This window comes from Staurois parvus, unplaced genomic scaffold (genome assembly GCF_062004578.1).
Source record: "Staurois parvus isolate SC_StPar_1 unplaced genomic scaffold, SC_StPar_1.0 ptg000137l, whole genome shotgun sequence".
NCBI lineage: Eukaryota > Metazoa > Chordata > Amphibia > Anura > Ranidae > Staurois > Staurois parvus.
The window spans coordinates 13,979,305-13,997,345 of record NW_028317933.1 but is presented as its reverse complement, the minus strand read 5'-3'; the positions used below and the strand labels follow the sequence as shown (position 1 = coordinate 13,997,345).

The 18,041-nt window shown below is 38.7% G+C and overlaps 1 protein-coding gene across 1 annotated transcript in view; it reads left to right on the top strand.

Annotated features, from left to right (window-relative positions):
* LOC149465846 (BPI fold-containing family C protein-like) overlaps window positions 1-18,041 on the top strand; it is a 45,733-nt gene that overhangs the window by 17,462 nt on the left and 10,230 nt on the right. The window contains exons 6-10 of the mRNA XM_089673447.1: window positions 450-513; window positions 5,912-5,972; window positions 9,249-9,340; window positions 11,746-11,919; window positions 17,507-17,554. Of these exons, the coding sequence (XP_089529573.1) occupies window positions 450-513; window positions 5,912-5,972; window positions 9,249-9,340; window positions 11,746-11,919; window positions 17,507-17,554 (439 nt within the window). The remainder of the gene's footprint in view (window positions 1-449; window positions 514-5,911; window positions 5,973-9,248; window positions 9,341-11,745; window positions 11,920-17,506; window positions 17,555-18,041) is intronic.

The following is an 18,041-nucleotide window of genomic DNA, read 5'->3' as shown; positions in this document are numbered from 1 at the left end:
GGGGTCATTGAGGAACATGAAGAACATATCAATAGGCGTGGGAGGATTTCCAAGTGAACAGGTTACTTAAATGTTAAAAAAGAATAGGTTCACTTTGAGTCAATTACTTCTGATGGAAGGACCCTACTTTTAGCTCTGATATTGCCTTTTCTCAAGTTTGGAGAAGAGTTGGGGCGTTGCCCCAGTTGGGGAGGTTTTAAAAAAGGATGTGGTTGTCATTGTAACAGGAAGACGCTTAACAATAAAATCATTATAAGTTATAAGATAAAATCATTATAAATTAAAAGGGATTCTAACTCCTCTGCACTCTAAACTATACAAATAAAGTTTGGGCTGGAAGTTAACCTATCTTATGCTGTATTTGTATATTGTCAGTAACATTTACTTATTGTACCACAGTATGGTATGAAAATGTATTTTCACTGATCCTATATTTTCTTTTTTTTTAGTTATGTCTATGATACTCTTAAGTCAGAAATAGAGGAGGTTCTTCAAAGAAGTGTTTCTGAGCAGGTACGAGTAAGATTGCACAGTGCTGGTAAAATCTAGAAAATGAATGCATGAAAAGTGCAGCCTCTAAGCCATGGACAATTTTAAAATTGAATTTTGGACAGCCTTTGAAATTACATTCATGTGATCCCAGGACTGGGACAAGGGGTGGGCAGGAGGAACATCTGCGCTGGGCGTGGTGGGGATTTGGGGGTTTGTGCTAGAAGGGGTGATTTTGATGGGAGATTTGTGCTAGTAGGGTGGATTGGTGGGATTTATGCTAGGAGGAGAAATGGGGGGGGGGGTAATGCTAAGAGAGGGGATTTGGGCTGGGAGAGGGGGATGGGGGGGATTTATGGTCAGGAGAGAAATTTGAGGGGTATAGGATTTGTGCTAGGAGGGGATTTTTGGAAGGGAGAGGATTTGAGCTGGGAGGGGGAATTTGTACTTGAAAAGGGGGGATTTTTGCTTGGGGAGAATTTTGGCTTGCAAAGGGAATTCATGCTTAGGGGGTAAGTGTGAATATTAGTGCTTGAATTTTTTTGGGGTGGCAAAAGAGGGTATTTTTGCTGACACATAATGTCCATACATTTTGGGGGGAAGGAGGGGCACCATTTGGTATCATCACCCTGGGTACTACATGACCTAGTCCCAGCACTGTGTGATCTCTCCCATATAGTAAGGATTACATGCTTTTGTATTCTACAGGGGGTATCAAGTAGTGGAATATTTACCTTATTTCTCACTTATTACTCTAGCCCCAGAATGCAGGTGGGCCCTCAACTTCCTAACATACAATGCAGGACCACTGGTCTTGCATTGTATGTCACGATGTCAGCAAACACAATCAGTGAAGAGAAGCTTCTACTTACCTGACAATTCCATCCTGTAATTGGTAGGAAAGAAGTCTTCAGGAGTGAGGAATGAAGTATGAATTCCTCTGCTTTACACCCCCATAAACAAAATGAGCATTTAACCCTTACTATGTGGAGCACACAAAATCCTAGTATCAGTTTTCTGCCCACATCCCTGATTGGCCATTCACAGAACGCTGTGTATTCTGTGAATGGTAATGGGGAGGGGAGATAAGAAAATCGAGTACAGTGCTGCAATCTATTAGAATGCTGACCTTATTTCTTACTTATTGCTAGTCCTGGACTGCAGGTGAGTCCTCAACATCCTAGCGTACAATGCAGGACCGCTGGTCCTGCATTGTATGTAATGATATTAGTGATGTCAACCAGCGAAAGGGAGCAGCTACTTTCCTGCCAATTTCATCTATGAATTGGTAACAAAGAAGCCTGCAGGAGATAGAAATAAGGTAGGAATCCCAATGCTTTACACCCCATAAAATAAATAAGCACCTAACTTTACTATAGGAGTCACACAAATACCCTAGTGTCATTTTTCCACCCCCTCTTACACATTGACCATTCATAGAATGTTGTGTATTCTGTGAATGGCTGAGGGTTAAGTGGAGTAAGAAAAATTACTATAGTTCTGTAATCTATGAGATCTGCAGCTCTCACATCTGGAGCAAAAAGGAAGTACAGCAGGAGCTATTCTATCTGGCATGAAGAAATGTATTGATTTTAAGGTGCAAAGCAATGATCCAACCTTGTAAAACACCTGAGCAGAGGTAGCATTTGTTTACACATCAGAAACTGGCAGCAGCGTTTTGGCCAAAAAAACACCTGACGCTTGTAAAAGTATGTAATGTGTTTAGCTGCATTTACTGCTGTCAAGCATTTGGGCATTAATTAATTTCAATGGCTAGAATAAAAAAATAATTCTGGCTAGGGATGCACTGATACCATTTTTTTTACAACGAGTATGAATACCAATACCTTTTTTGTACTTGCCGATATAATTACTGATACCTGCTGGGAACTGTTTTGTTGACACTTAGCCCAGGTTCACATATATGCGGGCCGCGTTTTGCGCGGGCACAAGAGTACATTCACTTGAATGGACTCCCGTACCCTGGGACACGCAGGGAAGAAGACCCTGCTCTTCTTTGGAAACTGCAGCCCTCACGGGAACCTCAGTTCCCAGTGCAGTTGCGATCTCCAGTGCGGGCTGGGTGCCATTAGAAATAATGGCACCTGCCCTCGGGCCCCCAGTCCTTTGTGCGGCTCTGCAGTGGCACCACCCGCACATATGTGAACCTAGCCTTAAGATGTCAGCTGGGGAATCTCACTAACAGCTGAATGAGTGATTGGTTGTTAAGAACGTGGTTGTTATCCACTTCACCTCTCACACCTGTTCACCCCCTATAGACCAGAGCAATTTTTTATTTCTGCTATGGACCTGCTTATTCAGCGCTAACTTTGCCATTACTTACCATAACAATGTAATACATATGTTGTTTTTTAAGAACAAGACTTTCTTTCTGTGAATATTGCCTTAAAACATGTTTTTTCAGAAACCTTAGACAACAAAATGTATTAAAACTAAAAAATAACTCACATTCTTTTTTTGAGCAGTGGTAGTTTAAAAATAAATAGTGTTACTGCACATAAAAAGTACACATTTTATTCTGTATTATTTCCTTTAAAATTACACTAAAATTATAAGTTTGGTACGATGCATAGAAATAAATGTATTTTTTTCAATTTTGAGCTTTTTTCAATGTGAAACATGTAAATATATGTTAAAGGTGTAAAAATATTAACTAACAAAGCAAACAAAAAAAAGGTTTAATTATTAATAGTTTATCAAATAGAAATTAAACAAAAATCAGCAGGAACATAAAGTTATAGAAAAAGGAGTTAATTAGGGCTGATTAGAGTAAATTAAAGGTTAATAAGGAGTTAAACAGAGGAACATTTAATAAAAAAAAATAAAAAAAAACTTTTTTTCTTACTTGATAAGTTGCTTTTAGCTGACTTCATCTGCAGATGGAAATTCATCCCTGTGATCTGTAGCTAAACAGAAAGATACAAAATGAAACAATGCTTCTTTTTATTTTTCTGTTTTTGTGACTGAGCAATGTTGTTAATAAACATTGTCAAGCTGCTTTTTTTTGACGATTCAATTTGTTTTCACTTCATCTGTGAGCAAGGGAACCCTGCTGACAGCTGGATGAGTCATCGGTTTTTAAGGACACTGCTCCCCTGCTCCTTAACAACTGGGAATTGCTGACTTTTTTTGTTGTTTTTGACAGATTTTTTTTTTAGTTGTCATTTCATCCCTCAGCAGGGAAATCCCTGAAATTATCAGTTTTACATATCAAAGCATTTGCATGGGTATTGATACTCCTGCAAATACTGCAAAAGCTTATTATCAGCACCTATACCGATATCAGTATAGGTGCAACCATAATTCTGGCCACTGAAATACGTTTTTTTATCAAGTTATTTTTATTAAAGTTTTAAGGACATACAAAAGAATGAAAATAAACACAAATCTAAATAGAAAACAATGAAAATCAGATCAACACAAAACACCTAAAGCAGCAACAACACTCATGTCTTGTAAGGAAACAATTACAAGTACATGCATTACATTACACTCTAGCAACACATAATTTCAGGAAAAAAGCAATCCCTGAAAGCATATCTTTTAAATCCAAACAAAATCACAATATAACCCCCAATAAGTAGAGAAAAAAGAAGAAAAAAATGGCAGATAAAAACCACCAGTTTTCAACAATCTCAAACCACTACGCAATAGCCAATATGTACTAGCTTTCCGGTAGGCCGCCATATGGCGTACTCCTGCACATGCGCAGTTTGTGCACTTGCAGAGTATCAGTCCCGTTGCCAGTACTATGTGACCTGCTGTGACCAATCACAGCAGGTCACATGACAGTTGTATACAATGGATGGCTTCATTCATGCCATCCATTGTATACTAGTGTCTAGCTGTGAATGGTCACAGCTAATCACATGCACATGTCATGCTGTGGCCAAATCACAGCTAAGCACAAAAAAAAAAAAACCCTGAATGAATCGATGTCATTCAGGTAAATGCTTGCTTATAGCAAAGTAATTCTTTGCTATAATCAAATTGTGTAAAAAAAAAAAAAAAAAAACACTGAGCACTTCCCCAAACTAGTACAATGTTACTATGGTAACATTGTACTACTTTGGACATAGTGAAATATGAAAAAAAATCTTAAAAAAAAAGAAAAAAAATGTAATAAAAAAATTAAAATAATAAATAAAATTAAAAACAAATTAAAAAAAAATATATATATATTTTTTTTTCACACTGTCACCAGTCAGTGTCCCTGATCACCGCCATGCCAGTTATATGATGACACTGTACTGCACTGGTGACAGTATGTAAAAAAAAAATAGTGAAAATAATTTGTTTTTATTTTTTCATTTTCCGAAAAATTATGACAAAAAAAATACAACTTCAAAAAACTCGCCATGCCTCTTATGAAGTACGTCGGACTGTCTACTCTGCAAAAAGGGGTCATTTGGGGGATATCTGTACTGTTCTGACATTCTTGGACCTCAAGAAATTAGATTGGCTGTCAGTACTTCAGGATTGATCAATATTCAGATCTATACCATAGTTTGTGAACTCTATAACTTTCCTACAAACTAAAAAATACATCCTAATTTGGGTTATTTTCACCACAGACATGTAGCAGAATACATCTTGGCCTAAATTTATGAAGAACAATTATTTATTTGCAAACTTTTATAACAGAAACAAAGAAAAACGTGTGTTTTTTTTTCAAAATTTTCACCCTTTTTTTGTTAATTTAGCAAAAAATAAAAACCTCGGTGGTGAATAAATACCACCAAAAGAAAGCTCTAGTTGTGTGAAGAAAATGATAAAATTTTAGTTTGGGTACAATGTTGTATGACCGTGCAATTGTCATTCAAAGTGTGAGAGCGCTGAAACCTGAAAAATGGCCTGGGCAGGAAGGGGATAAAATGCCCGGTATTGAATTGGTTAAATCAAGTAGAGAGTGATGGAGAGGGACCAAAGGTAGAATCTAATAAGGTAGATGAAAACCAAGGAAACCATACTTTTTGTAATTTAAATTAGCGCTCAAGCGCTAAGCGTGCCCAACATTAACTTACGCTTAGACGCGGTTATACCCGTTTGCATGCATCAAGTTTTTTTCTGCTAAAACTCAGCTACTCCTGGATGCATTGGTAGTGGGTTTTTTTCCTGCCTCTAAACTCTCCTGCCACCAGATACCTCTTAGATTGTATGTGTGTATGGACACATAGGCTAACATGCAGGAGAGTTTAGAGGCAGGAAAAAGAAACGCCAGATGCCCCTAGAAGCAGCTATTACAATATCCAGTATGCACAAGGCCTAACAGTATAAAAACATATATGTATGAACATTTTGTTATTCTTGGTATGAGAATGAAGAGACCATGGCGTGGTGTTTCTTTGCATACGGTCCTAAGTCACTCATATTAAAATAATATATTTTTTTTTAACCATAGTTATGTTCTGCTGTGAGAAGTCAAGTTGCTGGCTGGGACACGTCCTTTAGTAATTTACAAAGTAAGTAATTTGAATACACACTTCACGCACACTGACATGTTGGACATCTTTTAAATGACCAGGTGAGAGGCATTAAAAACAGTCAGTTGAGCAGCAGTTTTATGGCCCTTGACCAAGTTATAAATATAATGACTCTTTCTTTATCCCCTAAAATTATACCTTCTAAAGTGAAAATCTACACATATATAAGATATAAAATTATAACATAATAATACAAGATAAAATATAAATAATGTCCCAAAATGTCTCTAAAGATTCAAATCACTTTCTCTTCCACCTCCACATCATCTCTTGTGATACTGTGTACGAAATTCCAGATATACTGATCCAACGTTGAAAAACCCTATAGAGGTAATAATCCGCTTTTCAAAATAATAGATGCTGGCACCTCCAAACTTCTTGCAATTCCTTTAGGCATACATCCATATCCCTCATAAGGCAAATCAATAGTTAGAGGATCAAAAACTCCAACTTCCAGCTTCTGAGGCAAGTAATCAAACAGTCCTCTGGCAAAAAACACATGTGCCTTAAACAAAGATGGCCGCAATCGCACTTCCGGTAAAACGTAATAGCGTCATACGTCACGTGTCCCGACGCGTTTCGTCACATCCTGGACTTTGTCATCAAAGGGATGTATGCCTAAAGGAATTGCAAGAAGTTTGGAGGTGCCATCATCTATTATTTTGAAAAGCGGATTATTACCTCTATAGGGTTTTTCAACGTTGGATCAGTATATCTGGAATTTCGTACACAGTATCACAAGAGATGATGTGGAGGTGGAAGAGAAAGTGATTTGAATCTTTAGAGACATTTTGGGACATTATTTATATTTTATCTTGTATTATTATGTTATAATTTTATATCTTATATATGTGTAGATTTTCACTTTAAAAGGTATAATTTTAGGGGATAAAGAAAAAGTCATTATATTACTTTCAAGGGTGAAAGTTTTTTTCTCTTTTTTTCTTTTGGGTTGCAGTTATTTAAATTTGGGAGTATTCGCAATATTGGTACCTTGACCAAGTTAATTGCGGTACAGCAAGGGAAAATTTAGACAACAGGCTGTGTTTAGCAGGCAGTAATACCACTAAATGCAACCCATTCAAGTGTATGGGGCCAGACCGCAACCGAGCTGCAGCTGTGCATAATGCCATAAGAAGATGGCATAGCACTTCTGAGCCACCTATCAAATGCCTTTTAAAAGCGATCAACCAAAGGATTGCTCTTCAGAGAGGCAGCAAATATGGGCCCACCTATATGATTTGCTACTACAGATCACTGTGCTATATATTGCACTTTGCTGTTTTAAAGCCTTGTGACCCCTTCTCCTCACCCCTCCATCCCCCCTTTCTCACCCTCCCCACTTGTACCATCTTGCACCACTCTGTGAGGTATTTTTTTTAGGATTCCAACAGCCAATTTTTACTCATTTGATTCTGTCTCTTGCCAGTCCTCTTCCAGGGGTAGAGGCCAGTTATGCAGTACTGAGGTCCTGGTCTGACTGGTCTCCTTGCCACCCCTCAGAATGACCTCATCCAGGGACGGACTGACCATTTGAGCACTCGGGCACTGCACGATGGCCTGGGCTCAGTAGGGGGCCCCATGAGATGCCCCTGGTACCTTTCATTTGCTTTTTCATAGGCTTTTTTGGGGTTTGAGTGAGGACACAGGGGCCCCATGATCCCCTATTGCCCCGGGGGCCCCATGAGTTTTCAGTCCGCCCCTGACCTCATCACATTATGTTATATAGTAAATCGCTGGCCAAACTGTTGACACTATATACATCCTGTATAATAATAATAATAATAATAATCTTCATCTAGGAGTGGGGTATGTTTATCTGAATGCTGAGTGATGATGAACAATCCATTGTACAAACTGCAAATGTACAAAATGTTAGACTTTAGCATAAATTTGGAGGAAACAGCCGCATAGTATGCAAATAGTTATCCTGTAAGTAAAATTGCTTCCCTTATGTCTATGGGGAACCATAGACCCATTCTCAAGGGTTACATTATAACCATAGTAGACCATGTGACAGCAATGGGGCCAGGAAATACAGGAGGCTCAGCACTATCTCCTTTGTAAATGATAGAAGTCAAAATAGCATAGAGAAAAAACATTTAGATACAGTGAATCTACTGTATGTATAATATAAGAGCCTTTACTGGCATAAAAGCAATTGGTATATGGTATCACTAGAGAATTTCCTTTTGGGATGTAAATGACGGCCCCATCATGCATAGTTATGGGCAGTTATAGTTATTTCTCTCAAACAATAGGTGAGGGTAGTCCCATCTCCAAGCACAGTCGCATGTCTCCATCTCCTACCCACCTCCCAGTACTACCCCGTTTAGAGACTACAGAACTAACTATCATTTTGTGGTGCTAAGTAATGTTTTATGAAATGGTTAATGATGCCAAGAAAGACAGCAAAATATATCCTCCCCAGCAACAATAGATGCCCCAGAAAACACAAAACACCCACCAGTTACAATAGATCCACTTAGGCAGCAATCGGCCCTCACTAGCAACAATAGATCCCCCGGCAGCCAGCACCAATAGACCCTCCAGCACCCCTTGCTAACACATACATTCAGCGCTGGAGGTGCCAGAACTGTGTTTCCACTTGTTCTTGCTGAAAATAAAGTCCTGGTTTTGGGCCTTTTTCCATTTGTCTCAGCGTAAACCAGCCTCTCTCAACCAGGGTTACATGCAACACTAGGGTTTCTTCAGGTTATTCTACAGGTTCTTTGAGCAATGAGCAACTTTTATCACTAATGAAACTAATGATGTTTATTGCTATCTGTTAGGGTGGATTCTTCCTACTACAGATGTAAAGAACATTTTTCCCAATTCCCATCATGGTAATGTACCGTACACTTGAGATATAGTACTTAAATTAATTAAATTATTTCAAAGGGTTCCTCCATGTTTAAAAGGTTGGGTAAGGTTGGACCAACCTTTTAAGTTGATGAATCAATCCAGTGAGTAAGTCTATACTGGAACTAAGGTAAAGTACAATAAGTGATGGGCAGTAACATATAAAAAAAGAGTCAAATTTGATCTTTTATCTATGAGTCAATCCATGGTGCTCTTTGTACTTCCCTATGAGAGAAGCCTGTGCTACAAGTACACAATGAGTAAATTGGTGGATTAGTCGTAATACTCCTTCCCATTGGTGTGCATTGCTATATTTTATGTTGTGAAATATTCCTGAACAGCTTGATTTTCTAAAATAGGAAAAACAATAATGCTGTTTCACTCTTTTTGCAGTGAATTTCCCTTTATCTAAAAATATTGAGGCTGATTTGTCACTTACTAATGATCCAGAGATTTCTGAAAAGTATGCTGATCTGAATTTGAAGGTAAGCATTCCAGCACTTCCGAAAAAAACTCATGTGAAGTATACACTATAGTTTTCTGGGTTTCCAAGCAGCATTATTACAGTGCCATATCTGCACTTCAGCCAATACAACTGTCTGTTATCTATCCTACTTCCTGCAGATAAGTGAACAAACCAGTAAAATAACTGGCAAAATAAGGCAGGGAAAAAAACCTACCTTAAACTGAACTCTGGGCAAGCTGTTAAGTACACATTGCAAATATGTACAGTATATGGGACTTGTTTAGCCTGAAAAAGGATTTTTAATTCTGTACAGCCAGTTTTGTGATCCAGGCACTTTAAAACTCCAGCCAGGTCCTTAATCTCTTAAAGCGGAGTTCGTCCCCCCCAATCCCCGAAATTAAGAGCTGCAGTGTAGTGTGAGATACACCAGTAAGTTTAGATGGGCTTTATATACAGTGATTAAAGCAATACTAAACCCAGGACCCTGCATTTACTATATATACTGCATATGTCTCCCACAGTACACAGAACTTGGATACGCAATTATTTTAGTACATATAAACTGCTAAATACCTTTTCTCATCAGCAGTTAGAGCAGTCTTGTGACTTCTATCAGTGTCCAGCAGAGCACTGGTTAAAGCTTGTAGGAGGAGTTTTCATTCTCCCCTGATTGTCCTATAAGGTTGCAGGACCCCTGACCCTCTGTCTGGACACTGCTGATTAGCCCTGTGCTGATCACATGCACTCTCCCAAGAACAAAAAAACTCTCTAGCAATACACACTAAACTAAACATGTGCAGCTTGCCCCCAAGGCTCTGTTCTATCAGCAGATGGATTGAGGACAGTAGAGGAAGGGGAGGATCAGAGAGGACAGGATCAAACAGCCTTTTTACACAATGTAGAGGATTAACTCCTTATGTTCCACAGTGAGTATAACAAGCATGCTTTACTGCATATACAGGTAGAGAAGAGAGACAGCGGCACCACTCTAAGTGTAGAAGGTTTATAATCAGGCAAATTAATGGTAAAATGTACTCACATAGGTAGGTGGCAAGTCAGCATGTCACAAGAATGGAGGTCGGGTGGAGCAGGAAGTCCTTTGCCGAGCTCTGGGAGTATCTCCTCCACTCCGGTGGTGTCCAGAGCTCGGGGAGTAGCAGAGAGGCACAGGGAGGCTCACAGGCATGGCATCACTGCAGGGACCGGGTTTCAAAAATGGCGCACGTTCGGAGCATGCGCGCTCCTTTGTCATTGGCCTGACAAAGGAGCATGCATGCTCCGAACTTGCACCATTTTGGAAACCCGGCCTATGTGGTGACGCCATCCCTTGTGAGCCTCTCTCCTACTCCCTGAGCCCTGGACACCACTGGAGCGGTGAGGATACACCCAGAGCTCAGCAAAGGGCTTCCTGCTCCACCGGACCTCCATTCTTGTGACATGCCGACTTGCCACCTACCTATGTCAGTGCATTTTACCATTAAATTTGCCTGATTTTAAACCTTCTACATTTACAGTGGCGCTTCGGTCTCTCTCTCTACCTGTATCTAGGAGTATCTGCAAGCTCTTACTCCAGGTCGCCTCCTCTCAGAAGCCCAAATATCTACAAGCCCTCCATCAAAGTTGGAATTGGACATTATTTCCACATGGACCTTTCAATAACTCCAACTATCGATGGTCCACCCCCAACCCACACAGGATAGATGTTTTAGTGTTCCCTATCCCCATTTACCTTCGATATTTGCTGCATAGACTGATTTTATTTTTGTGGGTTTAGTAACACTTTAACAATTAATTCCTAACTTCAGCTAAAACTTTTTAAGCTGCTACAGAAACTGTGTTTTTTTTATTTTGGGATAAAGGTTTTACATAAATAAATAAATAAAAGCTGATCATTGTAAGCACCCCTGTCAGTCTTAAATAGTTTGTCTCAACCCTCCAACTGCCACTTTTGCTGGACAGCTTGGTCTGATAAAGGAAGTGGAGAAAAAACAGATCTACTGGCTCGATCAACAGGTCATAAAACTATGTTACAGGGGGGACACAGTAAAAACAAACCCATCGATTTATCAGTTTCAAAATACAATTACAATCAAGGCATGCCGGGAATGATAATGTTCACATTTGCTAGTGTTGTCAACCAAACTCTCCAACCATCAAATGGCTGGTATCATAACTGATTGACAGCTTCCTTGGCTGAAAAGGAGAGGAAGGGTTTGTTTGGCTTTAATGCTAGTGACAGACTGTATCATATATGTAAATTTTGCCCATAGTTCCACTTTAAGGAAAGTTCCTGCTGTTGAGACGGTTGCAAATCTAACACATTTTGTGGCTTTATGCTTTTATGTTACTTTATTTTTGGTGGGCATTTATTTAGAAAACTAGTCTACAAATGTCAATTAAAAATGAATTGCATCCTAATTACAGGGCCAGTTCCGTGTACCTAATACGACTGCGATGAATTATGCTCCAGCTCCATTTACTTTACCAGCCCAGGATTCCTCCAGGTCTTGTGCTGGGATATCAGAGACCTCAGTAAATTCCCTTGTTGAGGCCTTCTACTCAAGTGGATCTATGAATGCCATGCTCTTCGATATCTCAGTAAGTGCAAGTGCCTTTAGACATACCAGCTGGCGGAAATGGACGATAATGTTCTTGACAACTAATGAGATTTTAAATGACTTTTTTTTGGCTTAGGTTAGAAAATGAAAGCCAGAATGTTCAAAGAAAAGCTATTCCTTAATTATCAAAAATCCCTGTATAAGTATTTGTTTAGTAAGCTACCTACACATGCTTCTCCACATATTTAGGCCTCATGCACACTGGTTTAGTCTAAACAATGTTTCTCCCAACAGGAAAAATCAGCATTAAAACCGCACCTAAGTTGCATTTTTTCAAACCCGTTTAGATGTGTTTGTGCATTTATTTATTTAATTGGCCAGAATTTTAATTTATTTTAGCCATTTAAATGAATAATCACTCAAGCATTAAACACACTAGCATTTAAGTGTACCTAGACATGTTGAGATGCATTTACAGTAGGTGCATTTGGCGTATGTTATGCTCAAAAGTTCCTCTTCTGAATGCAATTCTTCTGTGTTCAAGAGAGGAGCTTTGACTGCCTCTAAATGTTGCTGCTCCTAAACTTCTCTAAAAGCCTACGTGTGCATGAACACATAGGGGTTAGACATGTGCATGAACACATAGGGGTTAGACATGTGCATGAACACATAGGGGTTAGACATGTGCATGAACACATAGGGGTTAGACATGTGCAGTTTGTTTTGCTCCAAATCGAAATTCAGACAAATTTTCTGTTATTCAGCGATTCAGATGTATCTGAATACCAAATTACAATAGTAACACATTTAACTGAACCTGAGATAACCAAACAAAAGTTGGCTGAAATTTGAATTGATTCAAATTCGAAAACAAATTCAAATTAGAAAACAAATTCAAATTCCAAAACAAATTTGAAAACCAATTTAAATTTGCAAACAAAGAATAGAATAAAATAGAACAGAAAATAAAGAAATAGAAAATAATAGAATAGAAAATAAAATAATAGAATAGAAGAGAAAAGAATAGATGAAAAAAAACAGAATAGATAATAAAATAATAGAATAGAATACAATAGAAAATAATAGAGTAAAACAGAAAAAAATAGAATAGAAAATAAATATATAGAAAAGAATAGAATCCATCAGAAAAGATTGGAATATAAAATCAAAGAATAGAATAGAAAAGATTAGAATAGAAAAAAAAGAATAGAATAGAAAATAATACAGTAAAACAGCATAAAATATAACAGAAATAAAGGAATAGAATAGAATCAATTAGAATAGAATAGAAAATAATAGAATAGAAAAGAATAGAATAGAGAATCAAATAATAGAATAGAATAGTAAAGAATAGAAAAACAATAGAATAGAATAAAATAGAAAGAATATAATACCTTCTGAAATACAAATTTTTAATGGAATGTATTTGAATTTGAACAGAATACATTAGAATAGAATATAAAATATTAGAAAAGAAGAGAATAGATTAGAAAAGACTAAAATACTTTACAAATCGTAAGCTGCACTATGGTGACATGAGTAGTGATCAACAAAGGCACTGTGAAAATTCTGCTGAAATAGAAATTTCCAGTATGGTCATGCAACTCTTCATATAGCCTATATACCATCAAAAACACATATGGATTGTGGATTATGGATTGTAGCGTTAAAATTATTATCAAATCCATTTGAATTATTTTTGAATCTGTTAGAATTATTTTTGTATTCATTAGAATTGTTTTCAAATCCATTAGAATTATTTTCAAATCCATTTGAAATTTCGAATTCGGTCGAATTTGAATAAACAAAACTAATTTAACGAATCGAACAAAATGAAATTAGTCAAATAATGAATCGAAGCGAAATGAAACAAAGCAAATGACTTAATTTTGCACATGCCTAATAAGGGTTGATTTACTAAAACTGGAGTGTGCAGCTCTGCATTGAAACCAATTAGCTTCCAGTTTTTTTTTTGTCAATGCTTAATAGAGCAAGTTGAAGTTAGAAGCTGATTGGCTGCCATACACAGCTGCACCTGATTTTGCACTGTCCAGTTTTAGTAGGTGAACCCTATAGGCTTTTTTCGAGGGGAGTTCAGGGGCTTAAGCAAAAAAATTCAGAAAGCCCAAAAGATATCAGATATATTTATGCAGTGCTTTACATATATATATATATATATATATATATATATATATATATATATATATATATGGTATATTCACATCAGTCCCTAACCCTCAAGGGGTGTACAATCTAAGGTCCCTAACTCACATTCATTCATACACATACAAGGGCCAATTTAGACAGGAGCCAATTAATCTACCAGCATGTCTTTAGATTGTGGGAGGAAACCAGAGTACTTGGAGGAAACCCACACAGGCACAGGGAGAACATGCAAACTCCAGGCAGGTAGGAGTGCTAGCCATTTAGCCACTGTGCTGTCCCAATATGAAAGGGAGATGTCATACAGAACTTGAAAGATGATATTGTCCTTTAACAAAGTGCAGATAATACAGTAGAACTGCTATTTTATTACAACACTCGCATGTGAACTGATTATAAAAGTTAATACAAAACACTTAAATTATTAGAGAATCACCACTGACTGCTTTATTGTTCCTAAATTACCAATAAGGGCCTCGTAATTTACTCCAAAATGCATACTGAAATACATGGAAAATAGAAACAGAAAACAGAGCACAGCAGATAATGCAAATAAAAACTATTTTAATGAATAAAACAATGGTTAAAATGCACTGCCAATAAAGTGTCTCGATCCAGGTAGCACAAGGAAAACTCATGTGGTGGAAGGCCAGGTCATGTTAACAGTTGTTTAAAGAATTAGTTTGCCTTTACAGAGAAAATGTCAAGATCTAACACCATACACCCCACCTCCCATTCCCCCAGTCTCTGCTGTACTTCCAGGGATGTTGAGCTGTCAGTTCCCAACCAGCAGGTCCAATAATCCAGAGATTTGAAATCCACATTCTTTTCCCTCCTCTCTGACAACCTTTTTGGGTGGGATCAGTGCAATTCTGATTATTCAGCATCGTCACAGAGCATCTGATCAGTCCCGGAGACCATGCACAGAGAAGAAAAAGAGCAGGGATTTCAAATCCCCATATCATTGTGTGGGCACTGACACCTCAGCACCCCCAGAGGTAAGTACAATGGGGATGGGGGGGATGGGAGAGTGTACGTGTTAATTCACCTTTCTTTTTTTTTTGTAAAGGTAAACCAACACTTTAGAGAAGAAGTACTCAAATTGCTTAACACCTATCACTTCCCTGTGGTGGTACATGCACTTTTTCCCATCTTTCTGGGTGCCCTGTAAGGCTAGCTGCTATGTTGGACTGGGCATCCCTCCTCCCAATCACAGCTGACAAGGAGACAGAGGAGACAGGATGCTTTGACAGCCACACTTTTCTCCTAAAATCACAGTTAGCCTTACAAGGCACATAGAAAGTTGGGACAAAATACATGTAGCACTTTGTCCCGTGGCAAGTCAGAGGTGTAAAGAAATTTAGAGTGATACTTCTTCTTCAAAATACTTTCACTAGGTTGCCTGCAAAAGCAGAGATGCAAATAGATATGACAGCTCTGAGGTTTGACATTGCTGGAACCAAAAGAAAACATTGGTGAAAAGCCAATGTAGTACCAATATTAAAAAAGGCTGTGATATACAGTATACCCAGACCCTACAGACCAGTCAGTCTAACATTAATAGTGTGTAAACTATTGAAAGGGATGATAAAGAGCCACATTCAAGAGTTTGCTGACAAAAAATAATGTCATCAGTAGTAACTGTCATGAAAGATCGTTCTTACCGAACTAACCTGTTAATGTTCTTTGAGGAGGTAAGCTGTAATTTGGATAGAGGAAAGCCTGTGGTCGTGGTGTGTCTGGATTTTACCAAAGCAATTGACACAGCTCCCCATATATACTTGTAATAATTATGTAATAATTGAGGTCTGTTAGCACTGACAATAGTGTATATACCTGTATAGAAAACTGGTCAGTCCAAAGGGTCGTGATAAATGGTGTATCTTTTGAATGGCCTGGAGTTGTAAGTGGTGTACCTCAAGGCTCTGCTGTGGGAAAAAATGTAAATTTAATTTATTCATAAATGATATAGAGGTTGATATAAATTAGGCATCACTAAATGGTGGGCCATGGGCCGGATACGGACCAAGCCACTGTCCCATCCGGTTACACCATTTAGGAGCTAGTTCTGTCCCCCAAGTTCTGTTGCTGTGATTATAACAGCAGGGCTGAGATCGCAGAGTAGCGTGCTCTGCCCCTTTACATCCCCCCCAAGTTAGAGCTCTCTGTAAGTTTACAAGCACCCCCTGCTGCTCCATACTTCAGAGACAAGTTTTCTTCTCCTTTCACACTGCTACCTGACAGGTACAGAGCGGTGTTCGGGAGGCAGGACAGATCAAGAGCAAGAGGCACAATAGCTCTGCATGGAGTGCGAGAGCAGGAGTTAATTTTGTAGATTAACTAGCAGGTGATTGGTTTCTAGGACACAGAGTGGTCTTAGCAAACAATCACCAGCTCGGTAATATGCTAAGTTACCTTGGGCAGCTCCCGTTCCTGCATTCCATCCTGTTATCACAAGATCCCGAGTCAGCCTGACCTAGCCTAGAGACTGGCCCCTCCTTGACCTAGGGGACCCTCCCTAGGCACCCACAGTCTCCTCAACACTCCATCTTCCACCCGACTCCTCCATCAGCCTGACTCTCCTATATTTTTGGGGCAGTCCACCACTCTACCAGGACCTCCAGACCTGGGACTGGCCAGGCCCCCGTGAATATGCAGATTAGTTCTCCACCCCTTCCTGCTTACCAACCTCTGGAAGGTTCCATGGTCCTCCAGAGTCAGGAGGCGATAGAGCCACAATCTCTTCAGTCTTCCAGCTGACCTGCAGTAACCTGAACTTAATCACATGACTCACACAACTACCATGAGTCATGCACAATGATTTTGCCCATAACACACTACACTATTTTAGTAGCACACTAGAGGGTGCTACACGTGTATTCCTGCTCCAGTAATGCCAAGTCCCCTAATTGCTTTCTTGGGACAGGAAGAGAGGTGATATATCCAAAGGAGACATAGTGGAAAACAACAACAAAAAAAACACCATTATTTCCAAAACTGAAAATAAAAAAAATTTGCAATGTATGGTCACCCTCTAGTCTAGAGGTCTCCTAACTTTCTAAACAAAGGGCCAACTTGCTGTCCCTGCTGGCTTTAGGGGGGCCATATTGTGGCCAGTGGTAATAGAAAATGCCCCGGTTTCAGTGGGAGTAAACAATGCCCTATCATTGGATTTAATGGCTCATTGTTGGTATGAGTGGGAGGAATAATGCCCTATCGATGGAGTCATTTGGAAGAATAGTGTCCCATGGTCTGGATAAAGGGAAGCAAATGGCCACAGTTTGGAGACCACTGGTGTAGCCTAATAACTGCATGAATAAGTAATAATATTGGTAAAGCCTAAAGTTTAGTAATAGAGAAGCAGAGGTCATGTAAGTACCAGTCAATTAGGTGTAATTACTAATACTTAATTCTAAGGCATTTGCGAGTTAACTAGATTACTGTTTATTTTATATCTTGAACAGAGATCAATGAAATTAACAACAACAGAACTAGCAGCTGCTGTACCAGAGGTGGGCCGCACGTAGATATAACCTTTAAATGATTTTACTGTACATAAGAAATGCATGTCATATACAGCCCAATAGAACCCCAAGTTTATATCACCCAAATACATTCCAGGTGCATCAAAACAAAATGTCTTACAGTTTGTTTTCTTTCTAAAGCAGCTACAGTATACATAAAAATGCCTTGCAACCAGCCACAAAGGGGGACCTTTGCTCTCGGCGAAGAAGCAGTGGTTTCCCTGTAGAGGTCTTAGACCCTTACTGAGTCAGGTCTAAATGAAAGGGATACCAACTGCATGAATCCAGCAGGGATGACCAGATCACTGGGCTACACTTCAAGAAATGTATGGTTAAATAAAGTTTAATAACCTAAATAACACCCTTCCAACACCAACAAACCATAAACAATATAAAAGTGAAAAATATATACGTGATAGTGCAAACCCAGAACAACAACCTAACTAACAAACGCTATGTACAAAATGGAGGGAGC